At 38.6% G+C, this 16,434-nt stretch overlaps 3 protein-coding genes across 3 annotated transcripts; 1 reads left to right on the top strand and 2 right to left on the bottom strand.

Annotated features, from left to right (window-relative positions):
- Positions 1–2,763: 2,763 nt before the first annotated feature.
- LOC140921402 (neuropeptide FF receptor 2-like) lies at positions 2,764–4,256 on the bottom strand. The gene has a single exon (XM_073371399.1). The coding sequence runs from the start codon at positions 3,888–3,890 to the stop codon at positions 2,811–2,813; it is 1,080 nt and encodes a 359-aa protein (XP_073227500.1). The 5' UTR covers positions 3,891–4,256; the 3' UTR covers positions 2,764–2,810.
- Positions 4,257–6,148: 1,892 nt separating this feature from the next.
- Positions 6,149–9,809, bottom strand: LOC140921333 (plasminogen receptor (KT)-like). Its single transcript, XM_073371331.1, has 5 exons — positions 9,718–9,809; positions 8,485–8,599; positions 8,058–8,188; positions 7,158–7,267; positions 6,149–6,568 (listed from the first exon to the last, which is right to left on the bottom strand). The coding sequence occupies exons 2-5, from the start codon at positions 8,575–8,577 to the stop codon at positions 6,453–6,455; spliced, it is 450 nt and encodes a 149-aa protein (XP_073227432.1). The 5' UTR covers positions 8,578–8,599; positions 9,718–9,809; the 3' UTR covers positions 6,149–6,452.
- Positions 9,810–9,858: 49 nt separating this feature from the next.
- LOC140921642 (ribosome biogenesis protein BRX1 homolog) lies at positions 9,859–16,434 on the top strand. The gene is made up of 12 exons (XM_073371650.1): positions 9,859–9,951; positions 10,025–10,083; positions 11,031–11,083; positions 11,227–11,270; positions 11,353–11,423; positions 11,523–11,572; positions 11,676–11,749; positions 12,804–12,854; positions 12,970–13,071; positions 13,238–13,271; positions 13,768–13,862; positions 15,897–16,434. Exons 1-12 carry the CDS (start codon positions 9,865–9,867, stop codon positions 16,089–16,091), a joined length of 915 nt encoding a protein of 304 aa, XP_073227751.1. The 5' UTR covers positions 9,859–9,864; the 3' UTR covers positions 16,092–16,434.

Below are 16,434 nucleotides of genomic sequence, written 5' to 3'. Positions count from 1 at the left end.
TGGGATTCGATCTCCTAAGTGTAAAAAACAATTAATTTTATACAGGATGGGTGTTAAGATAGAAAGCTATTTACATTTTGTACAAAATGGTACTTTTGTTTCGGTTTTGACATTTTGTTTTCAAATTTATATTAAGGAATTAAAGGAAAAGTTAATGGTAGTGATTTTTTTCTAAAACCAATTACCTTTCTAGCATGGCAGGTGACCTTGTTGTTCGGTCGTAAATAGTAAGGAATATTCAGAATATTGTGTGCGTTTAGTCGCCAGAATGTCGCTGAATGACCCAACTCATGTCACTTTCAAGGAGAATCTAATTTCATACAGTGGAAATCATTTGAGTTGATTCTAGCTTGTTTTTCATCACTTCTGATTCTGGGTATAAATCCTATAAAACTTTCACATCATTGGTGCTATCCTTTTACGTTTTGTTCTAGCCTTTGAGGCTGTTTGTGAAATCCTAGAGTGTCGGACGGCTGAAGGCTACTGAACGGTACTTTCCTTGGTACTGTTTATTATACTGTACAAGGTGACTCTAACTTTCTAGTCTGTGGATGAGTTCCTATTGTGTGACCATTCAAATAAAGCTACTGAGCAGTACTTTCCTGTAGTACTGTTTAAGGTGCAGGTTCCAACTTTTGGGTCGGTTTGGATTTAAAATTGTATTTAAAAGGATGAAATCCATAAGTGTGACCATTTAGATGAAAGCAACTGAGCAGTACTTCCCTGCAGTACTGCTTATTACGTTTTACAAGGTGGTTCTATTTTTCCCAGTATTTAATAAATGAAACGCGGAGTTTTGTCGAATTGTGCTTTGGTGGTAAAGAGTGAAGTTTAAAAACAGAATTTGTGTGGTTGGAGGAATAGCATGGCAAGAATTTAAATGGGTCATACGTACAGTTGATTGAATTTTTGCTTTTTACAGGAGGTTAAAAAGAAAATTTATCTATCTGGAGGTACTGATCAAATTCTTTTTCTTACTTTCTCGCCTTTTTCAGCCAGTGTTAAAAGTTACATTCATTCATATGCATAAACTGGTACAAAGGAATTAAACGTTCTTTTGGTATTCGGATAATTGTCACTTGAATATAAATCTTAAAACTTTTTGTTGTTAAACGGTCGATAGATATAATATACAGTCATTGTACTCACCTATATGCCTATCTCTCATTCATTTTTATCGTCGAGTGCCAATTTTTATAGTTTACGACCAAGCTTACAGCCGTTTTCGAACTTAAGTCGTTGTGAATGGTCAGTAAACTGGCCGCCGTAGTCAAACTATTAAGCGATTTTTTGTCGGAATTCTTTCTTCGTATGACTCGACGCGCCGCTTACCCAAATAAATGCGACAGTTCCAATGTCCTAAATCAACGGACCTACTATACCTCTCATTTAATTAAAATCCCTTAAGCTCTATTGGCTCGTCAAAAATGACTGATTTAACACTTTGTAATTTAGTTTTGGCTGCTTTCTCATTTAAAGAGCAGTCGAATATGTGTTTATGGCGTTGTCAAAAATTTACCTGCCATGCGTCAAAATTGAAAGAACAAAAAAAAAATTCAGAACAAGGAAATTCATTAACTCGTTGCCTATCAAAACGTTATGTCTATTCTCTTAATACGACATTTTCACTTGCGGTTTTTTCCCTTTAATTTTAGTTGGCAACCACAACCCAAGCTACAAAGGGTGCGAAAAATTAATAAGACGATTTTGCGAGGGTCACGTAGACTTTCGATTAAAGAATAAACAGATTATTAGAAGGTTAACTTTATATCCTTTGCGTAGATCGGTCATTATAACCCTGAAACTGAGGAGAAACTGACATGAACAGATTTTTTTGCTAGTCGCTTGTCTACTCGCTAATATAAAAGCCTGGCAAAGCTGATTATGAGTCTCTTTGTCAATATGAATGTAATCCTCTACCGGGAGTCTGCGTTTTGCTAGACGCAAATATAAGTCATTTATATGCGTAAGCAAAGAAAATTACCGGTCGTTGCTAACTCAGAAAGTAAATGTCAAGTTCTCCGTAAAAATAGGCTTATTAGAAATCAAGAGTTTAGACAAAAATTAAGCCAGTGTTTTAATATTTGAAACGACACTGAAAAACATAAACTGCGACCGAAAAGTGACTCTACAAGACTTTTGGGGCCTTATAATCCAGGTTAGAAGATCGGTAACTAAATTTAAATCCGGAATATAATTATCATTAATTTATCCAGCTCACACGAGAAAGCGCATCAATGAGCAAACAATCAAGGATACAATTATATATATATGTCTTCAATGCTTGCGCTTTCGTTTAGTAAAATTTTACTGTAAAATCATTGTTCCGGTTCCAATTTCTAGTAATTCACTTAAATTCGTTTCATTGCCACAACATAGTCCTCTTGAGTTTGCACGCTTTAGGTCAGTGGATACTGAACAATTTCGTCCTCTTGACGCAGAAAGGATGGTCTTGTATTACAGCCTTAATCAAACTGCAGTCCTTTTAAGACTGAAGTATCTCGTGTCCACGCCTTATCTGCTGTAAATGTAAAACACTGCTTTGTATTTTGTAATACAGTCAATTGTCTGCATTCGATTCACTCAATGCGTTTGATTCGCGGTGTGGTCAGCTAAGAAGGATCGCTACTCTGGGGACGAGTTTTGCCCACTCCACAACGCCGACGCAAGCTCTGCAGAGTAGATGCTTAAACTGGCCAAGTGAGATGAGCTACGTACGATGTATGTGTTCTCGATAATACTGGCATATAAAGGCGCACTCTCTCTGCGCAACAATTTGCGAACTGGCAAAATGTTGCTGCGAGATTTTTCTACAAGAACTCTTTCAAGACGATATTAGTTTTTTCTTGGCCTTCAACGTCCGTTACTTCCTCGACATCGCGTTTCCGCCAGCACCTCAATCTTATACTTAGTTTCCACTTTCTTTTCAGGGGTCTCTTGAAGACCATCCCAAATTCCTTGTTCAGAGTCCCGTAAGCAATCGGGTTCAACGCACAATTAGCCATGGGGAAGACATTTGAAAATCGGAATATATACATTTTGAATCCCATCTGCTTGAGATTACCATACTCCATCCAAAAAAACACTACGTGTTGAGGAAGCATGCATATAGCATAGATACAGACAAGTGCAAAAAGCAGTTTTGTTATCTTGGCTCCTTGATGCATTCGCCGCCGAACGGCTTTCGTTATCACGAGCGATCCTCTTCGCCTGTTAAACAGCGTGTTTTTTCTTAGTCTCCAAGCAGCAATAGTTGATAAAATAATAATAATAACAAGCGGAACAACGTACTGCAGGAGAAATATTGAGATCCAATAAACTTTGTCGATGTTAGAACCGTCCGGCCAACCTGGTTCAGAGCAGTAGGTTTGTCCATTTTCATAAGTCTCTGTTCCCGCGACAAAAATGATAGGAAGAGCTATGAAAAGAGACGTTACCCACATAACAGCGATTATTAGCTTAATTTTCCCCATGGTAAGTTTGGGTTTCATCGGATAGACCATGGCTCGGTAGCGATTCACTGTTATTGCTAGTAATGATCCTATAGATGCAGACAGGCATAGTGGTATTATGATATACGCGATTCGACACATTGTGTCGCCTAAAGCCCAGTTGTGGCCGTTTTCGAATGCTGTCATCTGAGTAGGAACGTAGATTATAACGACAATCAGATCGGCACACGCCAGGTTGAAAGTAAAGAGGTTATTGCTGGATCGTAAACGCTTGCGTCTAATGACTGCAATACACACGACCACATTTCCAACTATTCCAAACAAGAAGACAAGGATGTAGAGAAGACGTAAAGTCCATCTCATCGCAAGAGGCTCAGACAAACTCTCCATTGGCTTGGTAATATTTTCAAAAGTTAAAGATGAATTCACGTCGGGCATTTTTTGAGTGCTAGTTTAAATCGGTTACAATTCAGTCAAAAGGCAATCCCTTTTGAATTGCATGTTTTTTGCAAAGGCAACTTGTTCGGCAAACTACAAAAGCCTAAGCTTTATCTTGCATGTAATTCATAGTAAAAAGCTTTTTCAGTTCTTTCTCTAGAAACAAAGAAATTTAATATTTCGAGTCTGTGGGAGGCTTACCAAGAAACAACGCTTCTATATCGGGTTATTCTGGATTAAGAATGTACAGCATTTTATTGACATAATTCGCAGTAACTACAGTATAAACTTATGTTGCTTATTAAATATATCATTTTATGTACAAAAAAACGACGTAAAATAACGCTGTTAGTTGTTGTTGGCAGTTATAATAAATCAAAACTACCGATGGTAATTCCGTCTCATTTTGAACTTGAATAAATTACAAGGGAAAACACAGTGTTGTTTTAATATTACAAACATTTCATTGCTATGACAAAGTTCTCTTATTGTCTTTGTAGCAGGCGGTTATAAGTGAACTTAGTGAAAGTTTAGTCACTCCCCCGTCGCGATTTTAATTCCGGCGTCTTTATCATTCTCTAGCAGAATATTTTCTGAAGACGACACTGTGCCGTGGGAACGTCGCAAGTGTTGTGTCCAACTTAGCATTTTATCAGGTGTAATTCTGTTTAAAAGACAGACAAAAATAAACCACGCTTACCAGCGGGTTCGTCGAAGTGATGGATAGCATGTACAGCTGAACATTTGTCCTGTTTTTATTTGTTAGGTATACTTTTCAAATTCATCATTAAGTGTGACCATTCAAAACTGTTTAAAATTGCTGAGCAGTAATTCCCTGTTGTGCTATTTACAAAGTTGTACAAGGTAGTCGTGACTATCTTCCGACTGTTAACTTAGTTCCACTTTTTGAGCAATTCAACAACAAAAGCCGCTGCGTAGTACCTTCCTGTGGTACTGTTAATTACGCCTCACACGAGTCCGTGGATAAATACGAAAGGGTGGCCATTCAACTGAAAGCTACCAAGCAGTACTTTCCTGTGGTGCTGTTTATTATGCCCTACAACTTTGAAGTCCGTGATGTGATGTTTGTTTATATGTTAAAAAGGACTGCAGCCAAAGAGGCGATCTCAGGATGGTGAATGTCAGGGCGATCTGTGCTTACTGGTTCGATGAGTGACGTTGTTGTTGATAATGATGACGATGATGACGATAATGTCGCCCTGAACTGCTACTTGAGTGTGACTATATGTGGAGGCCAATGGACTTTACCATCTCAATACCATAATTAAGTTATGTTCGCATTTCAGAAGTTACAACTACATAAGAAGTGTCTTTAGAATTGACTCCGGCAGCGAAAGAGTTTTCTTCCAACTCGTTGGTAAGGGCCTTTGAAGGCGACTCAGTATGGAAGCGACTAATACACATTGGAATGTGAAATGGAATGTCGTGGATAAGAGGACAAAAAGACGCGCCCTCTTTATCTGACGTCAGCATACAAGTGCGCCATTGGCAACCGCTATCAGTCCATTTATGAGCTTACTGTAACCCACCACAGCCCATGATATGAATGATGCGTGATGCGTGAAAGGTAGACCACACCACCAGGAAAACTTCCCCTACCCTTTTCGAACTGTACTGTGGGTTCTTTTACGTCCCGGCTTCGATTTTGTCTAATAGGCTGATTTAGCAACAGAACGGGAACGTCAGTTGACGACGGAAAAGCGCGCAGAAAAGACTAAACACGACTTATACGGTGCCCAATTTGCCGCTCTGCTATTGGTCATGCCAGTTGTTTGATTTGCGTCCGCCGTCGTCAACTGACGTTCCCGTTCTTTTTCTAAATCAGCCTAATGAAAGAAGGATAACGAAGACAAGGCCAACGGCTTAACGTCACCGCCCAATAACGCGATCATCTGAACTGAGAAAAGATCTTAAGTCACAGCCAGCATGATTTCACCAGTTTTTTAAGGGGTCCGGTCGGGGTTGAAGCCACGACCTCCCGCTCGGAAAACCGGTGCTCTCCCAACTCAGCTAAACGGGCGGTGTTTAGATTATTGTTTTACACTAATTCAGTATGTGATAACGACCATTGACAAAGATGTATCAGACCGGATCGGATCAACCCTTGTTACGCTATCCGATCCCTAACCTTTAGACACTTCGGGAGTCGGACAGGAGTTACTCTGATCTGGTCCGATCCAGGTTTTGTTGAAGACTGGTTAAGACGCCGCTAAAACACGAGCAGAAAATTCTCAACATTTAATAATCTTGAATGAAGGATACTTTAATTTGTATTCACCTTATGTACACGTATTGGAATGCTAATATAGGAAAGGAACGTCCCTGAACCCAGAACAGAGTGAACTTAAACACGCTGCATTGCGCAATTACATTTAATTAGCTAGCGTAAGGGTGCACATTATTTGGGGGAAGAGGCGTTTTTACCGACCACGATTATGCGCATGCGTGCTCAGTAACAGAGAGAGTATAATATGTTCGTTAATAAACTGATTATGCGTTTAGTGTATAGCAGTTTCACAGAGTGAAATGTCGCATTATTTTTTAAGAGCTCCTGCCTTCTGCCTTCAATCGTGCCTCCTCAATGGATTGAAAGCTTGGCATTCCATTAGGAAGTTCCAGAAGAGCGCGTTCCTCTTGCATGATTTTTTCAGCTTCATCTGCAATTAAACATAGACCATTACCAATCTATTATTTTACTCAGACCAAGTGCATGTACATGAAACCTATTCTCACGTCACACTTAGGGACTAAGAAATCGCTCCTTATAATGGCAAGAAAGGCGGCATTTGACCCGCAAGCAGGGGCTACTTTTTCACAATGTGTTCTGGCATGTGAAGACAATATGGTGACAAAGTAGCCTCTGCTCACATGTTATGGCACAGGACCCCGTTAAAATGAGTCCTGTCCCATACTGAATATACATAATCAGCTATGGTGAAGAATTGTGGTTTGTTATACTGGGGTTTTGCCAGCCTGCTCTTACTCTGTGTTATAAAGAGCACAGGCAGCACACCTGAAGTGTTGTGTTTTTGTTTCTTTAGGTAGAAATATCTAGCATGTATTTTGAAATATTTTAAACAAACTTTAGTTCCATTTGAAGCTCTTCACATAGAACCCTTGGGCTTCCTCTGCACTAAGTCTGTGATTCCACATAGTTAACAGGCGAGTACAGCTGTAATCTTATTTATTTAAACCTTGTAACAGATGATTATTTTCTTTCCACAGTTTATTATTACTGATTCTTACCCCTTATCCTGCTCATTTTAGTTCCATAACAAAAATCCGCTTGATAAGCCACAATAAAGGTAAAAGGCAAAAAAGGAACTAATACGGCTGGATTTTTAGACCTCTTAAACCTAGAAACAAATCATATGAAAGGTAATGAATTTTGATTGGCAGTAGTTAAGATCTCACAAAATTAAAATGTTATTACTATTACACCTTAAGTTTTATCAACAGTACTATAGAACAAGGTTCATAAAAATTAATAAGGATTAGTGATAGCCACAGTTGTGACAATTTACAAAACATTACTGAATGAGGCTGAGTAGGATGTGAAGAATTATGCAGATCGAGGAGGATGTTATCCACTGCGGCTGAAGGGCAAGGTGAATAACATCCTCCGAGATCTGCATAATTCGTCACATCCTATGACAGCCAAATTCAATAAATTGTTTTATTATTCATTCAAAATGTTTCTAAGTTCTCAACATGCCTACCCCCTCGAGACTTGCTTCAAAACTTTGGCCTATTTCTTGGCATGGTTTTAGGATATAAACGGATGTTTCATCTTGCAGGTACTCCTCAAAAAGTAGATAAAGTCCATCGAGAAATATGTTTTGCGTATTTTCGCATTTCTCCCACTCAGTTTAAGTCAGAAGTTCAGCTATTTCGTCTTCGAATAGCCATGAACGCCATTTTTTTAGTTCACTTTTGCCCAAGCAGCCTTATTTCTAACCAAATATGCCATCGAATCGATGGTATATTGCTCTAATCTTTCAAATATGGTATGCACCCATTGGTTATGAAGAATTAGCCAGGGGACTGGAACCAATCAGCAATGATGAAATATTTTGAATGAATAATAATCTATTCAGCCTACCACTTTAGAAAAATGCATTTGATATGGAGGTTAAGTCTATATACCCAACAAGCATGCCTAGTGTAGCAACTCCATAGAATGAAGCCAGCCAATAAAACATCTCTCTTGCTCCTGCCAGCTGCATAGACATTTGCCGTTCCCTCATGGCATTCTGCATTTGAAGTTGTCTTCCTAACTAAGAGAAGATACACAATTGTTTTAACACAGGTAAAGGCTAAACAGATCAACTCAAATAATGATCAATAATTAAAAACTATTTTAAAAATAAAATGAAACCTTGCAACAGTATAGCCAATTTCCCATCAACGAAAAAGTGTAGCACAGAGGCTGTCAATTGCACTCAAATTAGCCTACATGTAGCTGCACCTTTCCCCCGCTTGCAGGCTACACTCAAATTGGTTACTTTCAAATTTATTGTGACTTCATTTTATAAAATTATATATATATATTATTGAATTATAGACTTTGAACCTGCAATTTTTGAGTTTGCAACATAAACTCTTGATTCTTCTTGAAATTTTCATCCATTGTGTTCTTCATAGCTGATCCCAAAACAGCACCCATTGTTAAATGTTTCTTGTTATTTCTACAGAAAATAAAGACATTTTAGTTGGTAATAATATTGTATTAATACTAACTCAGTGGAACTCATGCCAATTTTACAGTTTGATCCAAGAAAAATAAATAGCTGAGTGTGCCCCCCCCCCCCCCATATATAAATGTACAGCTGTGGAACCTTTATATAACAAGCCTCTATTTACAAGGAATGTATTTTTCACCATGGTAAGAGCAAAATTTTAGGAAAAGGACCTCAATATAGCTAAACCTTGTTACAGCGAACATATTTTGCCACTCCCTTGGCTCTTCATTATATAAAGGTTGCTCTGTATACCTGCATAGTAAGTAGAGGCGATGATGAAAACACTACAGTAGCCACCCTGCTCTGGTCCCAGAGATGGAAAATGCCCAGTAGAGGTGGGGCAGGGGTGGGGACACTGAAGGGAAGTTTGGATAGAGGTATGCTCCCAAGACCTTCAAACCCTGGGGTGGGGTGTGGGGGCCTTCAAGAGAAGTTTGGGTAGAGGTATGCTCCCAAGACCTTCAAACCCTGGGGTGGGGTGTGGGGGCACTCAAGGAAGGTTTGGGTAGAGGTATGCTCCAAAGACCTTCAAACCCTGGAGGGGTGGGGATACTACACTCAAGGGAAGTTTGGGTAGAGGTATGCTCCCAAGACCTTCAAACCCTGATAATGGATCATGCTTAAGACTAAAATCGTTCATATCGCTACCATGTTTAAGACAGAAGACCTCATTTAAATGACCCTGTTTAATTTTTGTTTCACATACAGCGTTAAACAATTTAAAAAACTGTTATCATGGAATTAGAAAAATAACAAATAAACGTGGACCGGTAACTTTTATACCTTTATACTTTTTTAAGACTTCCGGACCAAAAAGACATCCTGTTAAGACTGAAGACCCCGAAAACGTACAAATATTTCTCGGAAATGTAGGGGGCGAGGGCCAACATGCTCAAAATTGCTGACCTACAGCAATTTTCGTGTGTAAATAGGGGTCACGCATTTAAGTTTGCTAAGTCGAAGATCTTGTAGCATCGAATCACAGATGTTTTTACTAACTTATTTAAGTTTGGCAATCAAAGCTATAGTTTACGCTATTAATAACAACTCAGAGCAACAATTACCTCCAAAAGCTTCCAAACGTTTTCTCAATTTTGATGCGGCGTCTGCTGTTGAATATTTCTATCTTTTGTTTGAGACCGCACTAGATTGGTCAGCAGTTTGTAGTAAAATGGTATCTACCGCATGTAAGTCACACACGAGAAATCAAAATGGCGAAGAAGAGAGCTATCGAAGAAGTGGAAGCTTCGACGACCGACAATGGAGTACAGAAAGCGAAGAAGAAGAAGGCCAAAAAGGTATAAAATAGTCACAATGTTGTGTTTTCATGTTTCCAGTTGTTATATTGAATTCGTTAACCCTCTTTTCTAGGGAAAATGGACAAATAAACAGCGCGTCCTTGTGTTCTGCTCACGTGGTATTTCACACAGGTATGAGTTTTTGGAGTTACAACCAGGTAAAGCCAATAAACTAACGGAAAAAGTTGTTTTCTTATTCTTCAACCATAAATTTAGTAACAAAACAAATGATGTTAGGATCAATCGCTGTATATCATTTGATGGTTTACTTTATGACTTCAGTCACAGGCAACCCAATTAAAGCTCAAGCTTTGACTCACTGGAATAACGATCATGGCGAAAATATAAAAGTCTGTATTACCTTATCTTACCTCGATGGTTAATTATCGCCTTAAGGGCAACGACAGCAAGTAATACACTAATGTATTTTTATTATATTTACAGACTCTTATATTTCTGCAAAGATCACTATTCCAATGACTCGCTTTAGCTTGGGCTGCCTGTGCTTCAGTTCACTTGAGCTTAACAATTGAGCATTTTATAACAGTTGTGGGCCTAGTATCCTAGCCTTTGAGTGGACATGAGGCTCAGGTTGACCTTGTCTTGATATAAACGTCTTTCCTTTTGTTACGGAAATTAAGCTTAAAAATACATACAGGGCTGTGCTCTAGCAGATCCCAGTGGCCCCTGGCACCCATCTTTTGCTCCTGGGTGACTAGAAAATCTCAGATTTTTTTGTATAAATCATATGCTGGGTACCCTAGATTTTACAGGTTCAGAGCACTGGGCTCCCTTCAATTTACCTTAGAGCACAGCCTTGACGTAGTTAGTATAAGAAAAACATTATTTACATAATAAAGCAGGAAGGATTGTATCAAAACAAGGTCAACTCCAGCCTCGTTTCACCTGTAACTGTAAAATGTGCTATTGTTACCAAACTGATAGTGATAGTAACAAAGAGAGCTCAAGGTGTGGCTCCAAAGCACCTCAAAAAACATTTTTTTTATCGGTGAGGGGTGATTAGTTGAAGGACCAAATGTAACTCATTAGACATGTTTTGTTTATAATTATTTGTATAGAGCCAGACACCTGATGCTTGACATACAGACTCTGTTGCCACACTCTAAATCAGGTTTGTATGATTTATTTAAGCAATAACCAAAAATATAGTTCAACAGTCTGACCACAATATAATTTTTAATCTTTATTTAAGGTGGCAAATTATGTATATGTAATGCTTATGTTAGGTTATTTTCTCTTTTCTTTTTTTTCTAGAAACCAAGCTTGACCGCAAAGACAAACTCTTTGTTGTAAATGAGGTCTGTAAACAACTTTTGTCCTTGCTTGGTTTTGTGCTATTTTACATTGGATTTTAAACTAATTTAAATTTATTGACTGCAGGTCTGTGAAATGAAGAACTGTAACAAATGTGTCTTTTTTGAGATGAGAAAAGGGCAAGACCTTTTTATGTGGTAAGTTTTAAATTAAGTTGCCTTCCCTTTGTTGGTGGACAATAGAATTAAATGCATTCTACTATTTTAACTAAATTTGCCGTTATATTATTCTTTCAGGTTTTCTTGTACCCCACATGGTCCATCTGCAAAGTTTTTAGTTGAAAATGGTGAGTTGAAATTAATTTCTATTTAATTTGATTTAAAATCCAATAATGTTGAATTTGTTGGAGTTTGATTGTTCTCTTTTTTTACTTTTCTTTCCATCTCTAGTACACACAATGGATGAACTTAAATTAACTGGAAACTCATTAAAAGGATCAAGACCAATATTATCTTTTGATCAGGTATGAGAAACACTTTAAAACCTTTTAAAAGTGACGCTGCCTTCTCTGACTCTCCTCTTTTGCTTTCTCTTCTCCTTGCTTTTTTCTCTTTCTTTTTTTTCTTTTTCCTTTTTTTTCTCTTTTACTGAACATTTTCTAGATTTCATTTCTGTCAAAAAGGTTTTCATGAAATTTTAGTTCAAAGGAAGTATAGGTGGCTAGCGGAACAAGATTTTCTTTGGAAATTCCTGGTCAAAGTTCTCTGGCCTTTTTTTTGAGTCATGCTCATTTGGGTATGGTTTGAAAATCTTTAATCAAACTAGTTGTCCACATGGGATCTTCAAACTCCCATATTGATGGTTACGGGTGCCGGTTGACTAGGTGTGGATGTTTTAAGAATCCTGTGGAATGTTAACTTTAGACTGAACTATAATATAGATCCAGTGGACTGGAGGCATGTGTGTCCGAGTGGTTAACACCTCGAACCCCAGATTTGGAGGTCTGGAGTTCAAGCCTCGCCTGTTGTGTTGTTTCCTTAGACCAGGAACTTTACTCCACTTTGTCTCTCTTCACCCAGGTTTATAAATGGGCGCCAGCAATATACTGCTTGGGGGTAACCCTGTAATGGACAAGCATCCCTTCCAGGGGGGAATCACAATACTCATAGGCATGCTTCATGCTAAGGAAACTGGGATAAGCTCCGGTCGGTCAGGCCTCTCGCTCTTGTGCACATTTTATTGTATAGATCATAGTTAATTGAGTGGAATGGTTATGAAACCCGTCAGACTCCTTTGTTATATGTTTTTGTGGACCTGAAAGTGCACAACGTTCAAAAGAATTCCTATCATTTTGATTGTATTGACCAATAAAAACGTTGCATTAATTTATTCCGTAACAATTTGCCAACAGAAAACAAAGGATTGTGCACTTTCAGGGTGCTTCCAACATAAACTGCAAGACTGTTGTTTTTATCATTGATGTTTGCCGCTTTTCATAACCAGTCTCCTCTAATAACTGTATAGATCTATTATCTATAAAAAGTATATGCATGCTTTTCTCTTTCTTTACCTGGCAGCACTTTGATGAAACAGCTCATAACTCACTTCTAAAAGAAATGTTTACACAGGTTTGTGCAATTCTTTGTGAAGGATTTGGGTGTTTGTTTTGTTTTTGTTTTTGTTTTTTTTTTTTACTTTAATCCTAGAGGTCATGTTTGGACATCATTACGTTTCTTATTGCAGATTTTTAGCACGCCTTGCTATCATCCCAAAAGTAAACCATTTATAGATCACATTCTGTCGTTCTCAATAGAAGACAACAGAATTTGGTTTCGAAATTTCCAGGTAAATACACTCTCATGAATTATTTTAATATTTTGATATGTTAATTTATTTTAATATGTTAATTTTTTTTTTCTTGAAGAGTTCAAAGCTTTCAAAGGAAAACATAGTATTTTGGTTGTCTGTCCTTTTTCTGTCTTACGTTATTGACGAACAAACTGTTTTTCAGATTGTTGAAGAGGATGGATCCTTGCTAGAGATTGGTATGGTGCTTTATTCTATGCTTCCTGATCACCTGTATATTTATAGAGGTTTTAAAGGGGCTGTGTCACGGCAGTCCAGTTCATTTTGTTTAATTTTGCCAATTACTCGCCCTCAATCGCTATGGAACTTAAAGTAAGCAAAGAAATTACATGTAAATGACAAAATTAGGGATCCGAGACAAAAAAATATGTCTCCTGAGCATTATTTTTGAAGTTGCAAGCAGCAGGGATCAACTTTGAAAAACTGTTAGGCTGAACAGTTTTCAAAAACCTTAATTTCAATCCGTTTCAATCTTCTTCAGTTTTGCCCATCCGTGGCATCTGTTGCTTCTGTTATGTTATTTTAACCTTCCTTTAAAGTTTTAAGCGGTTATTTTTATGTTTCTCTTAATTTAACGGGCATTTTGTAATTTCCTAATTTGGCTGAATTTCGTGACACAGCTCCTTTAACGCTTGTATTTTTATCTCTTGACTGGTTATTACCATGTTATTTCAGGACCTCGGTTTGTTTTAAACCTCATAAGAGTATTCGAAGGAAGTTTTGGTGGCCCAACATTGTATGAAAACCCGCATTATCAATCGCCCAATGAGGTAAGACACTATACAGACATGTACTTCCAGGATAGATGCAGACGCAATAAAGAATGTTGTTTTTGGAAGGGGAGGAGGGTACAAATTTTCCACCCATTTTGTCCAAGATTGTGGATAATCACAGTCAATGGAAGACAGTGGTTTCTTCCTGTAGTGAGTTAGCCCCCTTCTAGTTAGTATCGGCGCAAGTTTTGGTTGTCCACGATCCTGCCGCCGCCATTTTGGAAAACGAGAGGGCCCTGGGGACGAAGTTGTCGAAGTTGTTTTTCGACGCAGGTATCAAGCGCCGAAAAATTCCGAAGCGTTGCCTTGTTCGAAAAAAAATGCGGGAAAATTCCCTCTATGTTGACTTTACATGTTAATTTAGCCTGCGTGGCAGGCGTTTGAAAGGGAAGGGAAAGGGAGTTTTAGGCGCGAGAGAAACGCGAGGGCCGCGCGGAGGGAGGGAAGGAAACGCCTGCCGGGAGACCATTGTATTTCTCGTTTTTAACATCCACCTGGCGAATGTTAAAATCCAGATTGGTCAGACTTCAAAACATGTCAATCACAGCCTTCATACCTTAATCCGATTGGCTGAAATCAATATCACGCTATTGAGTAGCTAAATCGATCTTTCAGTAATCATTTAAAAATATCTTCTTGGTGAAGCGGTGATGAGATGTCTGTACGGAATTTATCGTTAGAAGTAGAAACTGAAGGCATCAATTTCAGCTTGAAATGGAGAATAAAAGAAGACAGTTAAAAGAACCGTATGGAGGAAAAAGTCTGTCAGCTAGATGAGTTTTACTGACTGGTTTTGAGAAGTCTCATCTCCCAACGGCTTGTTTTACTCACTATAGAAGAAAGAAAGGAAATATCATGCTGTCTGTGTGTTTTTTATGTGCTGTTTGACCTCAAACGCCTACCACGCAGGCTACGCTTTATCAACGACCAGATTGTTGAAAACGATTTTTGGTCTTGTTGGTTGAAGACGTTATAAAGCCGCCAGGAACTTACTTTAATAACTGATTGCAACTTTCTTGTAGATCTTCGAAGTTCAGCTCTCCTTTCCCCGCTACCAGCGTTCTGTTGTATGCTCCGCTGGATCCAGTTCGAGAGCCAGCAAAGTGTTTTACAGTCAAAACAGGTCAAGCGTACCCCCCAAGATTCTATTAATGAATTGATTATTTGTAAAATGAATCCGTTAGTCGTTCCCGTAACTGTTGTCAAATTCAAATCGGAATTACTGCATGCGTAATGAGCAGTGAATAATTTACGAGAACTTGTCTGTATTTGGTCAGATTGAAAATCTTTGAATGAATTAAAATTCTTAGAAGACATTTACATCAAATTCAGGGAAACTGAGCTGGTAGAAATTTCGTAACTGAAACGCGTGTGAATTCACGGCTCATCACGCATGCAAGAATGTAAAGATGAATCTGAAATCTACAACTGCCAACGGACTCAACTTTCGAATAAGAAATTTATTAATGGGATTTTGGGGGGTAAGCTTGACATGGCTTGACTGTAAGTTTTTCTCAGACAAACATTGCATGCAAGTTGCGACGTCCGGCACGTTTCCTTCAGCAAACGACGTAAATAGATTTATGCTGGATTTTATACAACAAGATACGCATCGTTGCAACTTTCTTTTTTCAACGGACGACCGCATTTGAACTTTTTTTATAGAACGTACCTACACTTCAGATATCTTGTTCTAGAAAAACAAAAGCTAAAAATAAGTGTATCGCGGCCAGACTTATTTGACAGCTAGTCATTCACAGTGGCGTTATTTTTGCATACATAATTAGTAGGCGGGATGGCGAAAACAATGGTTTCCTGGCAGACGTATCCTTCCCTCCCTCCTCGCGCGCCCCGGCCCTCGCGTTTATCTCGCGCCTAAAACTCCCTTTCCTTTCCCCTCCAAACGCCTGCCACGCAGGCTAATGTTAATTGAAAAGTGTCCTTGCACATCCACGTTTTTCTTAGAATGGGGGTCTCTATAACTCGCCTTTCTTTCTTCCCCGTGGAGTTGACCTACTTCTTCTTTCTTAGTATCGTCGGATGATTCGTAAGCAAGCTGCCCAGCGGTATCGTGATCGCGTGGAGTCGAGGCAAGCTCTTGAGGATCGCCGGGAAGCCAACAAAAATATTCCTAATGACATTTATGACGTCGATAACGTGTTTCATACGATCACCCAATCAGACATTGATATTGCCAAGGCAAGAGAGCGTGCCAAGAAAATGTAGGATGATAGAAGAGGATAGTGAAGAATGCGAGAGAAAGGCGAGTGTGTCAACACACAGGAATGGATGTGTGGATGATAGAAAGGGATCAAGTTTGATTTGCTGCTTCTACCCACACTGCACTAAACACAAAGAAAAGCGGGTAATTACTTGACCGATGATCGACTGTTCTTTGCAGCCTTGCGTAAATCTTGTCTCTGGGTAGGTCATTTTTGAAAGTAATCAAGGAATTTCCTGAACTCCCTTGTACTTCAAACATTTGGTACAGCAGGACAGTATTTCTCTTATCACATTTTGTCAAAAACGTTGTGGAATAAAAACAATTACACTTTGTATCACAAATTCA

The sequence above is a fragment of the Porites lutea genome, chromosome 12, assembly GCF_958299795.1.
Source record: "Porites lutea chromosome 12, jaPorLute2.1, whole genome shotgun sequence".
NCBI lineage: Eukaryota > Metazoa > Cnidaria > Anthozoa > Scleractinia > Poritidae > Porites > Porites lutea.
This window is presented reverse-complemented; position numbering and strand designations above follow the sequence as displayed.

Coding starts and splice junctions, on each gene's coding strand:
- LOC140921402 (XM_073371399.1), bottom strand. CDS start 3,890: ATGCCCGACGTGAATTCATCTTTAACTTTTGAAAATATTACCAAGCCA.
- LOC140921333 (XM_073371331.1), bottom strand. CDS start 8,577: ATGGGTGCTGTTTTGGGATCAGCTATGAAGAACACAATGGATGAAAAT. Junction 8,189..8,484: donor TGCAAACTCAAAAATTGCAG/GTTCAAAGTCTA, acceptor ATCTTCTCTTAG/TTAGGAAGACAACTTCAAAT. Junction 6,569..7,157: donor TAAAATGAGCAGGATAAGGG/GTAAGAATCAGT, acceptor GTTTAATTGCAG/ATGAAGCTGAAAAAATCATG.
- LOC140921642 (XM_073371650.1), top strand. CDS start 9,865: ATGGCGAAGAAGAGAGCTATCGAAGAAGTGGAAGCTTCGACGACCGAC. Junction 11,750..12,803: donor CAATATTATCTTTTGATCAG/GTATGAGAAACA, acceptor TTTACCTGGCAG/CACTTTGATGAAACAGCTCA. Junction 13,863..15,896: donor ATTATCAATCGCCCAATGAG/GTAAGACACTAT, acceptor CTTCTTTCTTAG/TATCGTCGGATGATTCGTAA.